We start from the raw sequence: 19,302 nt of genomic DNA on the forward strand, positions 1-19,302 counted from the left end.
ATTACTTGTATCAGTGAGCAGGGTTAGAGAGATGGTCTGTCATAGCACTGCCGGTCAGAAGGGCACATTGTGTTCAGGGTCCACCTAAAAGGAACATCAACACTCTGCTCATCCCTGTGAACATTTTTTCTGGAGTTCATGCCATCAGGGCACTGCCTTGGGCGAACACCTACGTGTGCCCTTGCACACGTTGCCTGTGGGGAGCCACCAGCCTGGGTGTGCCTTGGCACAGGCCCTTGGCACAGGCAGACCTTGCCAACTGGGGAGGACAGCAGGACATTGCCCAGATGGATGTTCACATCCCAGCATAAATGTTGCTGGAGTTCAATGCAAGGTGATTGCCATTGTATTCTCAAGGCATAAAAGCTTATGGTTCCCCTGACACTAACTACACACAAACCTTCATCATGTTCCTAATGTGGTGCTCTTGTCCAGGATGTGTACTGGGAACATGGCTTTCCTGCTCAGGATAGTAGTTGCTGCACTTTTGGCTCCTTGATTTTAAAAATTAATTTTAAAAAAATTCCTCTGAGGTTGGTACAGTCACCTGCACCAATTTGAGTAATACCCTTAGCTAGTGTAGAGCTTGGACTGGAAGATTTGGTCTTCTTCTGCTTGAATTGCTGCATCCAGGAGAATCAGGTTCCTTCTTTACAGGTGGAATAATGTTCTCATGTAGTTATTTTACAAAGATTCTATTTCACAGGGTTTTAAATCTCTGCAAGGAAAAAAAAATAAACTAAACCAAAAAAGTTAAACTCTAGGTTTGCTGTTAGATTTTAAACATCTGTGTTGTTTTTTTCTTTTTTTTCATTCAGCAAACAGGAAAATAAAGGTGTGAAACAATTTGATTACTGTCATTAGTGGTTACTACTGAAGGGGAAAGAGAACACTGTTTTGAGATGAATTTTGGTTTAGTGGAGTGCATTTTTACAAGAAATTTAACCAGTGGCTTTTGTACTATTTCAAAGTGATAATTGATGTAAAAAAACACAAAGGGTACTTTAGAAAGCTAGATTAATAAAATAAATGGATGCATTTATGTTAGATTTAAGTTTTTTGGAACAAAAGAAAAACCCAGGTAGTAGTAGATATTGTTAGCAATAGCTGTACTTTTGGTCATTGAAAATGTTGGTGACAAAGAGTCTTTCTTTTTGGTTGGTGTTTTTTCTTCTCGGTGTTTCAGTACTTTCAGTTAATAAGTGTTGGTTGTATTTTCATAAAAGGTAGCAGCTTGGCGTATCTCTAAAGCCACATTTTGGAGCATCTTTTCACTAAGCATATCCCTCCTAAATAATGGGGGGTTTTAATTAAAAAAAAAAAAAAGGTTTCTTTTCACTCTTTGAAGGCAAACCAGCTTCCCTACTCTGTTTCAGATTAGCTACCCTGAAATGCCCTTGATTCCTCCAAGACCTGTATCTCAGCACAGTACCTGCAGTTGGGGAAGGAAAGGATGTCAGATCTCTTCTTTGTTTTTTATTTAGGCATCATTATCAGTGAGGATGGTATCACAGACCTGCCCTCTGAGGGCTGGTTATCATCTGTCACTGTCTCATTAGCTAATGTCATTGTCCCAAACTCTCCATTTTTTCCACATGAGTGGCTCTGGTGCTGCAGGATTTGCTCAGGGGCCATTGGCTGGCTCTTGTGACTGCCAGAGTTTGGCTAATTCTTCTGAAATTTAATCCAGATTCCTTTCTCCCAGAGGCTGTGATTATTCTTTAGAAAATTTTTCTGGGATTTACCTTCCTAAATTAAATAAATACACCAAATGAAATTTTTTAAATCTATTGACAAAACAGCCCATGCTAATTCTGTGGTTGTAATTATATTAAAAATGTAGTGCCCTGTGCTAATTTTTGTCACTTTTCTTCCCTTTTTCTAAAAATGTTCTCTCTTATTTCCCAGTTTCCATCAGGCGCCTTCCCCTATCCTGCAGACCAGTATTCACAGAGCTTTATTTAAAATTATGTATCACAATAGAATATTCAGTGAACATGATGTGGGTTTTTCCTCATGAGTCCAACCTCAGAAGAAGACCTTGTGCACTAAGAAAGACATTGTGCTGACATGTTTATTACCTTGCTCTGCAGTATTGTGTAAACAAACTAATTTTCTTTTAAGTGTCGCCAGCTTTGCACAGTGTCTGAAAAAATAGGGCTGGCTGCTTCTCCCTTGGTTTTGTTTAAAAAAAAAAAGGACAAAGGGAGGAGATGGGGAAAATCCACTCATGATTTTCTTTTCCTGTCTGCAGTCACAAGCTGCGTTGCTGCCCAGTCTGCTCCCACCCAAATTAACCCAATTTCCTAATTTACTCAAAATATTTCTGTGCTTTTCTTACTGCATTGGGAATATTTACCCTTTATAGTAATAAATGGTCCTCTCTGAGCTGGAGAACTTTATGGAGAGCTCACCAAGGAACTACCACTTTTCTGGTCCCAATACAGGTCTCATTTTTTCCTCATTAGCAGCAATTCGTGAATGTTTGGGGGTGGTTTGTGTTTCTTTTGTTTCCTTTCGGTGAGTTTGTAGCCATGCCCTCAATGGCAAACTCTCATCTCCTGGTGATGGGGGTCAGTGTCGGTGGGTGCAGTGGGTACCAGTGTGTGCAGCAGGTATCAGTGTGCCCCAGCACCTTGCTGTGACTCCAGCAACTGGGGAGCTCCTGCCGCTATGATCTGCAACTACCTCTTCGCCACACCCTGATGATTCGAATGTACAGTTGTTCTCAGGTTAATGCACTGATGCTGGATGTCAGTGGCTAATTGATTTTTCCCTGTAAATTGGGAATATAATCCTGAGTAAAGTGACTTCAGTAGATGGGAGCAATCCAGAGACCTGTAAGTGAGTATCTCAGCCCTTACAGTTGACTCCATGAAATGAACGTGCCAGCCTGGAAATAGTTCTCTCACATAGCTATTTTGAGGATTGGAGTCTTTGTAATTATGTCTTTCTTTGGCAAGCTGGGGGGAGTAGGTGGTTATTTTTAATGGGTTTTCATCTGAGATGTGGAATCAAGTTTTCAAGACCACACAGTTCCTGGGTCTGTGTTTATGGATAAACTTACCCTGTAAAGTGGCTCGAGGTCTCTTACCAATTCACTCCCCCTTTTGGAAGGACATTCATTGTACATACCTGAACTGTTACTGAGTTTTCTGGATCTGGAATGTGAGTGATACACAGTGTGGTCCTTCCCCTTCAGCCACTATTTTTAATATACTTCTGAAAAGGATTGAACTTGAAAATAAGTTGCAAATAAGCAATATTCTTTATTTAAATAAAGGCATGATAAGTCACTGAAAGTGAAAAATTTTAAAAGCCCATTTATTTATTTAGTATGGTCTCTTCTTCACTTGACAGGTTTTGTTTCTCTTTCTGTTTCCCCGAAGGCAGCAGTGGAAGCATCAACCTTTCACATCTCAAACCTGCAGCGTTTCTGCAGGGTTTAAATTTTTCGCGGCATTAATGATTAAGGTTTCTCTTTCATCTTGCTGCTTCTATTATTTAGTTTGTCAAGGGGCAAAGATAACTCCTTTTCACACTTCAGACTTTATCGAAAGGTGTTACTTTTGGCCCCACATCTGCAGCCTGGGAAGACGAAACAGGTGCTGCAGTGGTTGCTGTGTGGGTGTCAGCTTTTGCTGCAGGGCAGGAAAGAAGTTCACATGAGTTTACCAGGCAGGACCAGATATCTATAGCAACGTATTTGTATATCCTGTGCCTTCTCTGTTGCAACGCTTGTTGCTTAGGATACTGGCATTAAAACATGTAACAAAATCTGCTCTTTACTTGGGAGTTCATTATCTGTCCCAGCCCATGTAACTGCGCATTTCCCCTCCCAGTTCAAATCAGAACCACTAAACCAGCCCTGGGCAAAGCATGGTCCAGAGGATGTCATTATAATCCTGTTTTTCATCCTGTTGCTACATGATCTTTTTTTACCACTAAACATTTTCACTAGCTGGTGCCCAAGAACCCACTTCCCTCTTGCAGCTTGGACCACAGGAGCTGGAGGCTTCTTAAAGACATCTGTGCGTTGGCTGAGTTGTTGAGCTCTGGTGCTACCAGAGCACAAAACATTTTCCCAGAGGGGTGTGTTCCTGAAGTATGGCAGCACAGATCTTTAGTGAGTGAGGCTTTCATTTGGACTACCTGGGGAGTTTGTTTTGGGTTTTTTTTTGGCTTTTGGGGGCTTTTTTTGTGTGGGTGTGTGGGGGGAGGGAGGTGGGGTGTTGGGGGGCGTGTTGTTTGTCTTATTTTTGTGGGGACTTTTTAATACAAGGATCAAGCTAAATATAGAGCTTCAGAACAAGCCACCACGGTTTCTGAATTGCAGGATCTCCTTATGGCTCTCATCTTCACCTGGCCATAGAAAAAGGATATTGGGACTATTTCACAGCATTATTGATGTTAGTAGGGACCTCTTGAAATCATCCAGTCCACCCCTCCCTGCTCAAGCAGGCCCAGGTTGCCCAGGACCATGTCCAGTTGGGTTTTCAGTGTCTCCAAGGTTGGGGACAGTTTCTCTGGGCAGTCCACACCAGTGTTTGACCACCATTGCTGTAAAATAGTGTTTCCAAAGAAAGCTTTTCTTAACATGATGGTTAGAGGGTCCCTGTGGGCTAAATCCTTTTGTCTTTTTTTCCGTACCCCAATGAGGAAAGTATCAGTGATGGATCCAATGCTTTAGGTCTTTTAATAAAAAAATTTTCCACCTCTGTTGAAATGGTTCTTTCATTTCAGACCAGCCCAGAGTAGTGTTTGCTGCCTGGCTTGTGCTGTTCATTTTCTTTGTGCTCCTGCAGTCCTGCAAGTGCCTCTATAGCCTCTTGACTATAACAGATCTGACATGCTTGTTCTGCTTTATAAGTGAGCACTGCAAGAGAAATGGTGCCACACTTCCCCCACAAAGCAGATAGCTCAGATAATATAAAGAGTTATTCTGTTTCTCTGTTTCTCAGCTGGAGACAACCTCTGTCCTACAGACAGGCATTTCATCAATTTTCCTCTTTTTATTAACACTAAATTAGTATCCAAGGGGGTTTGCACAAGGAAATACATCTCTAAGGAGTCATTCCTCCTTTTGCAGCCATAACTGATTCAGTAAGAGAATCTCGTCAGGAGCTCAGTTCATGGGGGTTTTGCCTTCAGAAGGTTTGCTGTGAAAAGCTGTGTTGGTCTCCAGCTTTCTGGGTTACATTTTCAAAACACAATTCTACCTGTGGTAACTGGTGGTTGACAGAGAGTTCGTGTGAAAGTGAGATGCACTGAGCTTTCCAATGCGAATATTTCAAACACTTCAGTGCCTGGATGCTGACAGCCAGTCCATCTGTTGGTAAAAACACAGAATTGCTACTTTAGCTGTTTCAGAGTTTGCTACAGTTACTCACCATAGTGCAGCATAACTGGGTGTCATGGTTTAACCCCAGCCAACAGCTGAGTACCACACAGCAGCTCCTTCACTGTGTGCCCTCAGTGGGATGGGGAGGAGAATTGGGAAAAAAATGGTAAAACCCATGGGTTGAGATAAGAACAGTTTAATAATTGAAATAAAGGAAAATATTGTTATAATAATGATGACAATAATTGTAATGAGAAGGGAGATGATAAAAAGAGAGAGAGCAATAACGCCCAAGAGAAACAAGTGATGCACAGTACAACTGCTCATCACCCAACGACCAATGCCTGTACCCAGCAGTGATCAGCCCCCCTCCCCAGTCAACTCCCCCCAGTTTATATACTGACCATTATGGCATTCTATGGCACGGAGTATCACTTTGGTCAGTTTGGGTCACTTTTCCTGGCTGTGCTCCCTCCCATCTTCTTGTGCACCTCACTGGCAGAACATCAGAAACTGGAGAGTCCTTGACTTGGGGTAAGCACTGCGTAGCAGCAACTATAACTTCAGTGTGTTATCAACATTATTCTCATTAAATGCAAAACACAGCACTGTGCCAGCTGCTGTCCCAGCTGAAACCACACCACCAGTTGTTTTTTGGCCTCAGTAAAAGACCTTTTTACTCATTGCTAGGCTTTTGCAATGAGATTATTGCTTATTTTCACTGAGACTAGAAGGACAGAGATTACATTCTTCAGGTAGGAGTTCTCTGGCAGCTTGGTTTTGAGCCTGGCTAGAATTGCAGGCAGGCAGCAGCACCACATATTTTTAACAAAATTTTGGTGTGAAACTGGAGCAAAAGTGCATCTGCATTTCCCCCTGTTTGAGCCTTACATGGCTGAGCATTGCTTTCTTGATTAGTGATAGACTTGTGAAGTCCTCTGGTCTATATTTATACTGCCAAGCTTTTCTTTGTCTGATCACCTCAAGGGCATTCTTGTGATTGTTTTTCTTACTGCCATGATAGTGCCAGATGCTCTGAGGGCTTTTGCTAATCAAGGTAAGCAGAAACAGACCTTGCTGCAGTATATGTGGCATCACTTTCCTGGATTTCACCCTGGTGTGATGGGAAATGAGGGAAGGGTAGACTGTGCTGGAGCTGGGTCTCTGTTGACTGCCCAGGGCAACGTTGGGTGCAGAGATGTCCCTCCTGCCTTATCTTCTAGACCCACTGCAGCAAGTGATTTCACTGGTAAAGCTTGTTAAAAAAAAAAAAGCAAAAAGCAAGCAAACAAACAAACAAAAAACCAACAACAACAAAAACAAACAAACAAACCCAAAACCCTCACAACCCTAATCACAGGACTGACCTGAGCATCCCAGTCTTGCTTCCTGTGATTTCCATTAGCAGCCATCCTCTGAGTGGTCTCATGGCTAAATCAGCTGCTGAGCCTCTGGAAAGTGATTTAATGAAAGCATTTTATAGCAATCGAATGAAATGTCAGTTGGATGCCAGCAGCAGGGTTTGCTGTCATGATTAATGAGATATTTAGACATTTCATTTTGAAGGAGCTACCTGCAACACAATTTACATTAAAGATGGTTTTTTTAGATGGGCTTTAGTAAATGAATGTTAATGTTGGTTATTTGATTATTCACAACAAATTCATTACAACTGCAGGGTTGCATTTGGGATGAACACATTATGAAGCCTTTCAGAAACCTCATATGCAAAAAGGGTTGTGTTCAGAGCATTGCACATTTTCTGATATAAAATGATGTAAAAGATGAGGAAGGATTGAAATAGCCTATAATCTTTTGAATGCAAAGATGGCTTGACTATAAAGCTTTTGAAGCTGATATTAAATTATCATTCATTCAAATAACAGGATATATCTTAGCACTGGTAGAAAATAGTGAAATCTAATAAATGGAATTATCATCTTACCTTTCTTTTGTCTAGGGGTCTCCATTTTTTAAGGGAACAGGAATAATAAAGGTATTACAGGAACAGGGAGAAATGGCATTAAACCTTTTCAAACCTCTTGTAGGTACCAGTTGGAAGTTTTACAGTCCTTAACCCTCTGCGTCATTAAAGCTGAGGTGATTTCTACTTAAAGCCTGGCTCCTGCATTAAGTGGGCTCTACTGTTCCTTTTGCCCCTCCCCCAGGGAATTCCAAGGCAGTGGCTGGTGAGGCAGGGACTGCATTTTGACCTGGACACTAGTTCTTAAAAAGTACCTGGGAATCATGAAGTGAAGTGTTTCACTGAAGGGAGGAAACTGAAGGCACCTCCTCACCCAAGGACAGGAACATAATGTTACAATTTCTGCTCTGAAAGAAAAAAGAACACGTCTGATCCATTATTTGCTCCAAGCCACTGTTTTCTGCAAATTGACTGCAACAGAGTAGAATATTGTGTTTTCTGCCTTCGGCACTACAAGGATGAATATCTGGAGCAGAGGAGATTCAAACGTGGACAGGCAGTGGCAGCAGCTGAGAGCTGGTGGTTTAACTGAAGGGCAGCCTAGTGCTTTCCTAGGGGTCATGCTGGCAGGGAGCTGTAGCATCCCTGTATGTGAGCAAAGCAGAAGTATGTCAGGTATGTTGAGAAAGCTGCAATATAATGGACAAAAATAAAGCTTTGGAGTTGAAAATTTGGCAGATTTTCTAGAAAACAGAAGTGCTAATGATAACAGTTTTGGGTTAAGCCAGATGCATTGAACTAATGAGTAGCTGGCTGGGTTTTGTCTCTGAACATTAACCCACAGAGCAGGATGTGGATTTTTTACATATCTGAGGCAATGCAGAGACTAAGTGGAATACAGATAATACGAGCTTAAATTCACCTGTTGAAAATCTCTCTGCTGTAGAGCAACTTGTTTTTTACTGACCTTTAACATTTTAATTTTTTTAGGGTTTTTATGTATGCCTGGGATTTTTATTCTCTGGGAATTGCTTAGGCCCTGTTTTTCCTGGTCTCTGTGCTTTGCTGCTCAGCTCTTGTGGTTTCTAAGTAGTCATGCAATGTTGGCCTGTTACTAACCTGTCTTCTGCATTGGCTGTGAATGAGCCTAACGGGCATAACAGGCTGTGCAGAGAATTGTCATTTATGTGGGACCAGTCATAAGGGTTTGGATGTGACTTTGTGCAAACTTGTGAATAAACTTCTTGAGTTTGGGGAAGGAGATGCCACTCAATATCTAGCCTGGCAGTACAGTTTGATATTGCTGGGAAGCCATGAAAAGCTGCAAGGGATAAAAGCAAAAAATTAAAAAGGTTTTGGTTTTTTCCTGTTGTTGCCTAAGTGCAGATTGACTGTCTTTCATTTTGTTGAAGGAGCTTTCCTGTTGCTGGGCAGTCTCACCTGTGTGGCAAAACATGGGCATTGTCAAGGGAGAGGACAGACTCAGCCCTTTCTCGACATCTGTTGGGGAATATTGAACCTACGGAATAAGCTTATATAAAAGTATAAACCCTAGTAAACCTGAAAGAGTTGCTTTGCCAAACATTATGCTTTAAAAAGCCCTTTTCTCTGATTGTCTGGTAGGGCTGGAAAGTATGAAGTACTTTGTGGCAGTGATGCTGTCACAGCGGCCCATCTCATGCTGCCTCCATGGTTGAGAGAAAGTGGGAGGAGTCTTTAAGGGTGATGCCGTTGAGCGTGGGCTGTGCTGAGCTTACCCTCCTGCACCCTCCTGTGACCCGTGGCGTGCCACAAGGAGCACCAACCAAGCACCCCTGCGCTGGGGGGCTGCTGTGGGAGGCGATGATGCAGTGAGGGAGGAGAGGCTCTGAGCCAAGGGCTTTCGAAGAGCATCTGGACAATGCAAACCTGATTGGCACAGAGCCACCTGCCCTTCCTCTCCTTGTTCAGCCTCACTTACTTTCACTTTCAAATAGATGGATTTTACTTTTCCTCACTGCTGCTGTTCCTGTACACTGCCACTTGGTCATTGAAACAGATCAGCCTGTTGGAGTGGGTCAAGTGTAGGAATCTGGAGCTGGGCATCACAAACCATATGACGGAGGAGTGGGATTGTAGCAGAGAAATAAAATAATGAGGATTATTATTTCCCAAATAATTAGGAGTAATAATAAGGATTAATATTTGCTCCCAAACTACCTTATCTTTCACAGCATAACAGCAATTGGGAGAACCTAGAGGAGAAGAAAGGAGGCTAAATGAAATAATATCTTTTCCTGGTGATTTAAAGCATCCTTTTTCTCTTCCTTCCCCCTTGCCCCGGGAAGGGTCTGTTTCTCATAGGGTTCTACCAGCCCCTGGCCCCTCTCTGCCTGGTGGGGCTGGACCTCAGGCAGATTTTCTCTTGCTTTGCAGCTGCTGAACCCAGACCCAGAAGAGGATGGGGAAGCAGAACAGCAAGCTGCGCCCCGAGGTGCTCCAGGACCTGCGTGAGAACACCGAGTTCACGGACCACGAGCTGCAGGAGTGGTACAAGGGCTTCCTAAAAGATTGCCCAACGGGCCATTTGACTGTAGAAGAGTTCAAAAAAATATATGCAAATTTTTTCCCCTATGGCGACGCGTCGAAGTTTGCGGAACATGTCTTCCGCACCTTTGACACCAACGGCGATGGGACGATTGACTTTAGGGAATTCATCATCGCCCTGAGCGTCACCTCTCGGGGCAAGCTGGAACAGAAGCTGAAGTGGGCGTTTAGCATGTACGACCTGGATGGCAACGGGTACATCAGCCGCGGGGAAATGCTAGAAATAGTGCAGGTGAGGCATGATCGCTGTTGTGTGTCTTATTTGTGTTGCTGTAACCTCTTCACCCTGATGCAGCTGGACCTGGAGATGAGGAATATGCTGAGCTGGGTCAGTCCTGCCCCAGGGAGGTTCCTGAGCCCGTGTCCATGGTGGGACCTACGAGATGCAGATGAGGAAAGGGCTTGAGACATGAACAGGGCACTTGTGCAGCTGGCCCGCAACCAAAATCCTGCAGCTCTCCCTGGGGATTTCTTAGTGGGTGTTAATGGGATAAAAAAACCTAAATGCAAATTCTACTGACCTGATAAATATCAAAATTAATACTTTGAAACTTCAAATCTGAATCAGTGTGAACTCTGGATGAAAGGCTGTAGCATGTCTTTGTCTCCACCAGGGCTCAGCCTCAGCAATGGGCTGCTTGGCATCTGCTCTGCAGCTCAGACGTGTTTCTTGTGCACTGCAAGGAGGTAGTAAGTCAGGCAGTGCTGTGACATTTGGTCCTCATGGCTGAGGTGGGATAATTTAGGTGGAAGGCTAGTACTGCAGACACCCTAAAGAGGTCTCATCTTTATGCACATTCTTGTCTGGAAATGCATTTCCTCACCCTTCCACAAAGAAAAACAACCCCTATTCATATGGATACATATTCAGTATAACCATATAGCACCCCACATGCATACACGTAACTGAGTGTGTGATGAGAGCCAGCCAAAGAAGCGATGGCTTAGCCCAGTTGCAGAAGAGAGAATTACACACCATTGCCTCCCGTATTTTAGCTCAGTTCTGCTCACACAGTAATCTAGATTGTGACTTTCAGTTAAACTGATCCAGTGCTGCTTTTAAAGCACGAATGAATACAGCAAATAAAAATAAAAAAACTGCAGTCAGATATTCGCATTTGTTTTGGTTTATAAAGTAAAGTCCTGCAGCTGCCTTCCAGGGTCAGCTACTGTTTTTCTGTTGCTACAGGCTTAAATTCTTTTTCTCTATTCTTGTTCTTTATCATTTGGGTCATGTTTTTCCTATATATATATATATTTTTTTTTTTTATTTTAAATACTCAGGCAATTTACAAAATGGTTTCATCAGTAATGAAAATGCCAGAGGATGAATCCACTCCTGAGAAGCGAACAGACAAGATCTTCAGACAAATGGACACAAACAATGATGGTAGGATCGCCACCGGCACCCCTTCCTTGGCTCTAGAAATAGAGGTTTTCTAGCCCAGCCTTGGTAGTTTATGGTATTTGGGGAGAGGGGGTAGAGGGCAGGGATGTCCTCACTGGTACCTCTGATCTCTGACTGGCCTCAGTGAGCATCTCTGGTCCATGACAAATAGGATGACAATATAGTGGGCAGTGAGCAGCAGGTGAGAGACTTTCACTGCTGGAGCGCTGAGAGGAGAGCAGTCCTCCCCTGATATTTCATGGCTGAATCCCCATCTGAAATTCCCGAGTCCATTGTCTTTGGGTTATTTTCTCTGGGTGTAGCACAAACTAGGCATGAGGTTTTGCTCCCATTGCCCTTGATAGGTTTGCACTCTGGGACTTGTCATACTTGATGCATGTCCTGAAATAAAAAATTCTTGGGTCTATAGTATTTATTTTCTGTGCATGTTCATGGCATGTATATGTCTGTATACACATGAAAAAATACCATCTTATTTGTAGACAGGTTTTTATTTAAGAGAATTTTATGGCTGCATTTTGGTGTCTGCTGCTGCAGCCCCAAGGCAAATTTCTGGCCTTGCTGAAGTCCTCAAGTATTTTACCTTTGACTTCGTCAAAACTAGCACTTCATCCCCTGACTTGATATGCAGGGGTCCCTAAAAGAACATGATTAAAGTCTTTTCATTCTGTGGAAAGTAGCAGTGCGTGCAGATGTGCAAGAGTAGTGGTCACAAAACCTGCTATATATATACATCTTCCATCTGTTGTGTGTTGTTGCTGAAAAAAAAAATCATACTATTCTCAGTAACACACCAGCCTTGCAAGCCATGCAGTGCCAAGTAATAACATCTGCACATGTGTGCTCTGGTGGCTGGAAATGTTTCTTCTTCCCCATTTGACTGTTGGGCATTGCAAATAGGTTTTGATTTGCGCTTCCCTTTTAAGAAATGGCCAAGCCCACCACTGAACCATGTCCCTATGTGCCACATCTACACATCTTTTAAATGCCTTCAGGGATAGTAACTCTACCACATCCCTGAGCAGTCTGTTCCAATTGTTGACAACCCTTTTGGTGAAGAAACTTTTCCTAATATCCAGTTGAAACTTTCCCTGGTGCAACTTGAGGCCGTTTCCTCTTGTCCTATTTCTTGTTACTTGGGAGAAGAGTTCCTCCCTGTTCAACCTGATTCGGGTGCTGGACACCAAGGTCGTTCCTCTCCCATCCCCATGGCAGGCTGGTAGCATCCTGGGGCTGGTGAAAACTGGCACAAGGAGCTGGTACCTCCCTCCCTTTGAGTGCATTTGGCCAAAAGTAACAGGAGGCAACTGCCAAGTGCAAGATGTTTGTGCGTGGGTCCTGTCTTGAGCTTAGCAGTTTGGATTAGGTGAGGATGGCCCTGGGGTGTTGTGTGAGGGTAGGGGTAGGTTGTGCTGAGTGCATGAGGTAAATGAGAGATCAATGGACATGGTGTTATGAATATAGCAAATGCTTGTTTCCTCAGGTTCATAGGGAACCCAGTTTCATTTCTCATTAATATTGCTACATCTTATTTCTGCCACTTTTCAGAGTGCTGAAGCAGGAGAGTATGGGTGATAACAAGCAAGGCAGAGGCTGCTTACAGGCTCCTTATGGTATTTGTGCAGGAGAGTAGTCCTGAGATCAGGAAAAACCTGGCAGGGAGGTGGGTCACCCCAGGATGAGGTCTGAAAAACCAGACAGGATCTTTACTCCTTGCCATACCATGCTGTGCTATGCCATAGCACGGGATTGTTGAAGCCAGGGAATGTCACGGTGGTTGTTTCTTGTAGTTGCTCCACATGGTTGCCCCTCCAGAGATCACTTTTTCAGACCATCAGACTGTTACAGGGTCCATCCAGTTGGGTCCCTCTGGCCTAAACTGAAGATGTATAAACCAGAAGTGCTCAGGAGCAACACATAGCAGCAGGTGGCTCCCCCAAGGATGGCTTTTCTTGCTACCCCATGAAACCCATCCTGTTCCTGTACACCCAGCAGGGCACAGCAAGTGTCTTGCAGAATCACAGAATAGTTTGAGTTGGAAGGGACTTTTAAAGGTCACCTGGCCCAACCCCCCTGCAATGAGCGGGGACATCTTCAGCTAGATGGAGTTGCTCAGAGCCCCACCCCACCTGACCTTGTAGATTCTGGAGATGCCATCACTGCTCAACCCTACATGTCACAGTAAACAAGGGGGCAAAATGTGGATATTTGGAATATTTAGGTTTAAAATGTTGTAGTAACACAAGCATCATTTCAAAGTAGACATGAGTTCAGGTACCATACCTTGTGTTCCTATGCTATTTGCATGGTCTGGTTCTGAGCAAGAAGTTGCCAAATGATATTAGAACAGTTGTTTTTTTATTTGGGACTGTCTTTTTAAATCAAAAAATAACAATTATTATTGTGGATTGTTTTGCAGAAGAAAAATGCATTTGGACTTAAAGGCTTGGGTAGGATTTAGCTGCTGTGCATTGCGCTAAATTCCCTTAGATGCCTTTGTGATAGATTAGATAGATGTTATATTGCTTTGATGAGGAGGGATTCTTTTAAGCTGCACCAATGGTGGTGGCAACAACTGAGGTTTTAAGAATTATTTCCATTTGGGTTTTTCTCCCTTTCAGGTAAACTGTCACTGGAAGAGTTCATCAAAGGTGCCAAGAGCGATCCCTCCATCGTGCGGTTGTTACAGTGTGACCCCAGTAGCGCGAGTCAATTCTGATTAAAGCGGACAGTGTGCTCAGAGAATCTCGGCTTGTGTCCTTCAAGCTTTGCTCGCAAACGGATGCCTTCTCAACCATTCCTCCACACTTTGCGGATAAGATCCCGTTGCCAGATTGTGTGTGTGTGTGTGTCCGAGCGAACCAGCCCTCGCTCCCCCCAATAACACCAGTGCAGTTCTCCTTCGGCAGCTCCGTTTCTGCTTCCCTGTAATGTTACGATTCACTCTACACATTTTAAACATTAATTGAAAGGTATGTTTACATGCAGCTACGAGAGAGTTCAATCACTGGTGAGATACCATTTCACTTAGTCTGTAAGAAAGGTGATGTTCTAGTAGTTCCCAAGAAGATGCTAGGTAGGACTTTTACCCAACATAGCAGATGGTAGATAATTTATTTTGCTTCAGAAATTACTGTGGTAAAAAAAAAAAAAAAAAAGGACAGTGGACTGAAATGGAGTAGAAAGTTTAAAAAAAAAGAAAAAGAAAAAAGGAAAAAAAAAAAGCAGCTTTACTGGGCATGGTTCCAATTTTCTTTTTGAGGAAAATTGCTTGCACTTATCTAATGGTCTTTACTTTCTTTTAATATATATATAAATTATATATATATGGTGAAGTAAAATTTTAAATATTTAGGTCATCTATTTAAGGCATAAAATAGAATTCGAGCTTTGTTTCTTCTAGTTGTCTGTGATTTATTCAAATCTTGGAGATTGTTTTTTTTGTGATATTTATGCATTAGCAAATTGCTGTTCCAAAAGAAATGCATGACTAGCAGTTTGTGGATATTTCACTCTGTTTAATTCCTGAATGCAATTATTTGTTCATTTTTACTGTCAGTCATTCCAATGTTACTGTATTAACAAAAGACCTGAAAGGAGTTCATCCTCATTTTGTATTTCTCAGTGGAGTCCTACTTTCTGGTGGTTGCTGCGTTAAATGGCTTTTGAGTGCCCCGAGGTGATGTGACTGGCACTGCTGTTCTTGACTTGGCTACACCTCCTCCCTTTTGCTGTTGATATGTTAATAGTCTTGTGCATTCCAGTGTTATTTAATATCTGCCTAATGCCAAGAAATATTAATTGAAATAAAAGACTACTTTTCTTGTCACTGCCTGTCTTGGTCTAACCCATGCAATGAGTTCCTAGAGTCAGGTATTTGGAGAAGGACGAGGCCGGTTCCCTGCCCGGCATGTCCCTGTCTTGTCTGGGACACGTTGCTTTGTAAGTATGTAGGGTTTTTGGGAGCCAACTGTTGTGGGTAGGTTAATGCAGTGGTGTCAGTGCCTGCAGGTGCCTGTGGGATCCTGCTCCATCCCAGCTGAATCCTTGTGAAGACTGCAGGAAGGTGACAGCTCAATTTCTGCTGGATGCATAGCTGCTCACAGCAGTGAAAAAAAAGCTGCTGACCCTGCTGGCTGGGCTACTGTGACCATGGTTTTACAAAATAAAACTCTGTTCAGGTACCAGGTATGTGCTATTGGAATAATGTTTGACACTGGTAGCATGGAAAACAGTTTTCCGCACGTTCATCAGGTCTGCAGTTAGCTGCATAAGCCTGTCCTTCTGCAAAATAAAGGATCAACAAATTACTTGTCCTGAGGTTAATGTCGAGTATGCAATTAAGGGATTTTTACTGAGTATTAACATTCTAGTAGTAGTTAGGTGATAATACTTTAACATTAAAAGGAGAGAGAAATGGTTGCAATATCCAAATGGAAATACACTGTTAGATCAGACTTGGTCTACAACAAAGACTTGTATCAGTGCTGCCAAGCAGAAGAATGTGTTCATTTTCTTCCCTGGAAATTCAAATTTGAGCTGTTAAACTGACAGTGCTTTCAACCACAACAGTCTGCTGATGAGGCATCCCTGAAAAGGAGTTTAATCAGAAGCCTGCCTACTTTCTCTGGGTGAGCCCAGCAAAAAAAAGGAAACTACTGAAAAAAATGTAGTTCCATGGTTGCTGATAGTCTGTTTCCAGACTTTTTGTGTTCATGCTGGCTGTTTGCCAGGAGGTGTTGGGATGTTAGAGATGCTGCAGATGTTCCAACTCTAATGGCTCTTCTTGAATGGGCTGGGTAGCAATTGTTTAGATGTGAGTTTGTCACCATAGCCTTTATCATCTCTGGATTCAGGAGAGAACGGAAAAACATCTCTGCCCTTGTCCCAGGGTGATGCCTCTGAGAGGGACTGCAGCATTTTAGTCTTGTTTGTGTGATCTTAAAATGAGACAGGCATATTTTCAGTCAAGCATTGCACAATATTCTTTTCTTGGGTACCAACGATGTAAAAACTGTTTTGCAGTGGGACTTTTGTTGCCTTTTCCACATTTTCCTGACATTTCACCTCTTCTGGTTTCCGCTGACGTCTGTAGTGAACAGCAAGTTTAAGTAGCTGTTTAACAAAGCCCAAACTCTTCTCATTTGAAAAAAAAAAAAAAATTTCCTTACAGTCGCTCATTTTGACCTTGTTTTTGCAGAAAGAAAGTGAATGAGTCTCAATCTTAGAGGTCAAAAATTTCCCATTTCTTTGATGTTACAATTTGTGCTCTAAAATGGGCAGAGGTATCCACAATGGAATTTTCTGCCCGCTGTGGTCTGACAAGCCCCTGTGCAGCCGCATGCAGACACTGGGATTTTGTCCTCCTTCACCTACCCGAATTTCTTCTGCCTTTCTCTTTGCCTCAAAACTTTCCATTGCCAGGTTTGGGTTTTTTTACATTGTCCCTCACTGCTTTCACAGCTTTTAAGGAGTTTCTTCTTTTCAGAGTGCAATGGGTGAACCCCATTTCAGACTGGGGCTGGCACAGAGTAAGCATGTAAGGTGCTCCCAGCTGACCTTTCACGAAGCAAGTGAAGGAAGATGCTCAGGAAAGGTGGTCATGCACAGCATCCTGGGGGATTGGGAGATGCTCTGAAGCCTAACCAGGCTGAGCTGTTCAAAGGTGGCATTTGATATGGGGAACCTTTTAATTGTAGGCCAGACAAGTACTGGAAAAGGGGTTATCTGCTGCTGCCAAGCAACCCTCTTAAAATCAGACCTGCTTCAGAGGCTGAAGTTGTGCATCCACAGTCACTGGGTGACTTTGATCATCTTGGCTGTGCTTGAACAGCTCCTCAGAGGATGTCTCTCCTGTCTGGTAACAAGGACTCAGAGGGGAGAGCAATTTCCAGGCTCCTTCTCCAGGATGTCGTTTGAGTGTTGATACAGGCAGAGTTCAAAACTAATAAAGACATCAATGAAAAGCTAAGAGAGCTTTACTGCTCCTTGAGCTCTCAGAGGTGCCTTTCATGGAGGGATTGGTGTGTAGAGGGGTTAATCACTTGGGAAATGAAGTCCAAGTGATTAGTGGAAAACTTCAACTTACTAAGAGACTCTGGTGTTTTGGCGAATTGTATGATTAATCAAAAATGGAGTCTTAACTTAGCAAAAGTAGAGTTTGGCACAAAAAGCCATCACCAGCAGGTTCATTTTTACCTTGCTTTAATAAGCTATGTAATTATTTTCTTGCCATGGAGATATCTAGCACTCTGAAAGCCCTTTCTAATTACTATATAAATTCAGGCTTTTCTGTATGAATTGCAGGTCCTGTTAAGCTAATTCAGAATTATGTCATTGCCTTTCAAATTAAGTTAAATCCTGTCTGGTTGCACCCTAACACTGGGTGACAGAGGTGCTTGGGTTCTGTCTTGTGTTTCTCACTTGCCAAATTTTCATTGGCCCTTTGTTTTTAAATAAGGCCCTTTGCAATGTATTTTTAGCATAAGCCTCTGAGTAATAAACTCCTGTTCTTCCTGTGAAGAACAACGTGAGCATTTCTGCAGCCACAGGGCAGATGGTCTCCATGGATAGTCCCTGATCCATCATGCAGGGCACCCTTTATTCATATTTAAAGGTTAAGAACAGCCATCGACTTTAATGGTCCAGTGGGCAGACTGGCATCTTGAGCTCCCTGAGCTGCACCATGGCAGATACATTGCTGATGAACCCGATAATTGCTGTTATCTCTTTTGGGAGGAGAGATGCTTTATTGAAAAGTAGGAAAACAGTGGGAGAAGAAGAGCAGAGCGTCTTTCTGTGTAGAAGCTTTGGAGACGCCAGCATCTCTGGGAGCAGTGTGCCTGCAAGCAGACCTTACCTGTTGCCCACCTATATCAACTATGATGGTTTGGAGGCAGACACACTGCTGAACACTCTTCCATGGTCACTGTGGTTAAAGGGTAACCACTGCATTATCAGAGGGTCGTGTTAATCCCATGTCACACAAGTCAGAAACCACTGGCCTGAAGGAGGCAAGGTCCCAGCAGCTGCCTGGTGTCTTCAGGGACAGAGGGGCAAGGCCATGACCACCAGTTGGGCAGGTTATTTTAAGAGTTTAACAGCAGGCTGGCTCTTCCTGATGGAGGAACAGTTTATCCCACACTAATTCTTTACTGATTGGGCTGTCACTAGAGGGAATTGTCCCTCACTTGAAGGTGAGAAGCAAGGTCCCCTCCCTGCTCCTCTCCACACGCTTTCCTACACCTTGGTGTTTGTTGCTGCTGGGGCTTGGGTGGGTCAAGACTGACACCATGGGTCATCCTCAGCCCCTTCAAACCCTCCCTACCTGTAAGGCTGTAGCTCTGAACTCATCTTTGGTGTTTTCACCTTGTAGCTGGCACTGGGAGCTGCATCACTAAATCTCTGGGCACTGCCAGCTCACAGCTGTGCTCCCAGGGCTTCCACCACAGCACATTTTTAAGTTTCCAACTAGAGCAAATGGTTTGCCTGGGACCTTGGCAGCTTCTTTTGCCTTAACTTTCTTTTTCTTTTGCCTAAAATGTTCCATGCAGCAATATGGAACTTGGTACAGAAGGCAGGTCACACACTTAAGTCCAAGTTGGTCACAGATATATTATAGCAAATATGACAAATTACATCCTGGGTTGTTTGCCTCTGCATTCCTGCTCCTGTCACCAGGCCATTCTGCAGGTAATGAGGTGTAAGATATTCAAAAGGTATGTAGAAGTGACCTTGGATTAATGGTGGCCTTGGCAGTGTTGGGTTAATGGTTGGACTCTATGATCTTCGAAGTCTTTCCTAACCTAAATGACTGCATGATTCTGTGAGTCTGAAATCCCAGCCCTGTGGCTGTGCATGGATCTGCTCTAGCCTGTCCTCACTGACAAGAGCAGCCATGTATTTCTTCTATGTACTGAAGCACCTCTAATGCCTTCCTTGACTTGTTTGCTGAAGAAGATGCAGACTGCCATGCCTCTCTGGTATCTTCATTTTGAGTATGTGCAAGAAGAAACTCCTTCTTCCTCGCATGTGGAGTTTGGG

The 19,302-nt window shown here is 43.3% G+C and overlaps 1 protein-coding gene across 2 annotated transcripts in view; it reads left to right on the forward strand.

Moving 5' to 3' along the window:
- The window catches only part of HPCAL1 (hippocalcin like 1), an 80,954-nt gene extending 65,866 nt beyond the window's left edge, over nucleotides 1-15,088 (forward strand). For both annotated transcript variants that reach the window (XM_050314573.1, XM_050314572.1), the window contains exons 3-5: nucleotides 9,681-10,083; nucleotides 11,136-11,241; nucleotides 13,881-15,088. In XM_050314573.1, coding sequence (XP_050170530.1) covers nucleotides 9,706-10,083; nucleotides 11,136-11,241; nucleotides 13,881-13,978 — 582 coding nt within the window. In that variant the 5' untranslated portion in view covers nucleotides 9,681-9,705 and the 3' untranslated portion in view covers nucleotides 13,979-15,088. The remainder of the gene's footprint in view (nucleotides 1-9,680; nucleotides 10,084-11,135; nucleotides 11,242-13,880) is intronic.
- Nucleotides 15,089-19,302: the final 4,214 nt, after the last annotated feature.

The sequence above is a fragment of the Myiozetetes cayanensis genome, unplaced genomic scaffold, assembly GCF_022539395.1.
Source record: "Myiozetetes cayanensis isolate MyiCay16 unplaced genomic scaffold, myiCay2020 scf2-11, whole genome shotgun sequence".
Lineage (NCBI taxonomy): Eukaryota > Metazoa > Chordata > Aves > Passeriformes > Tyrannidae > Myiozetetes > Myiozetetes cayanensis.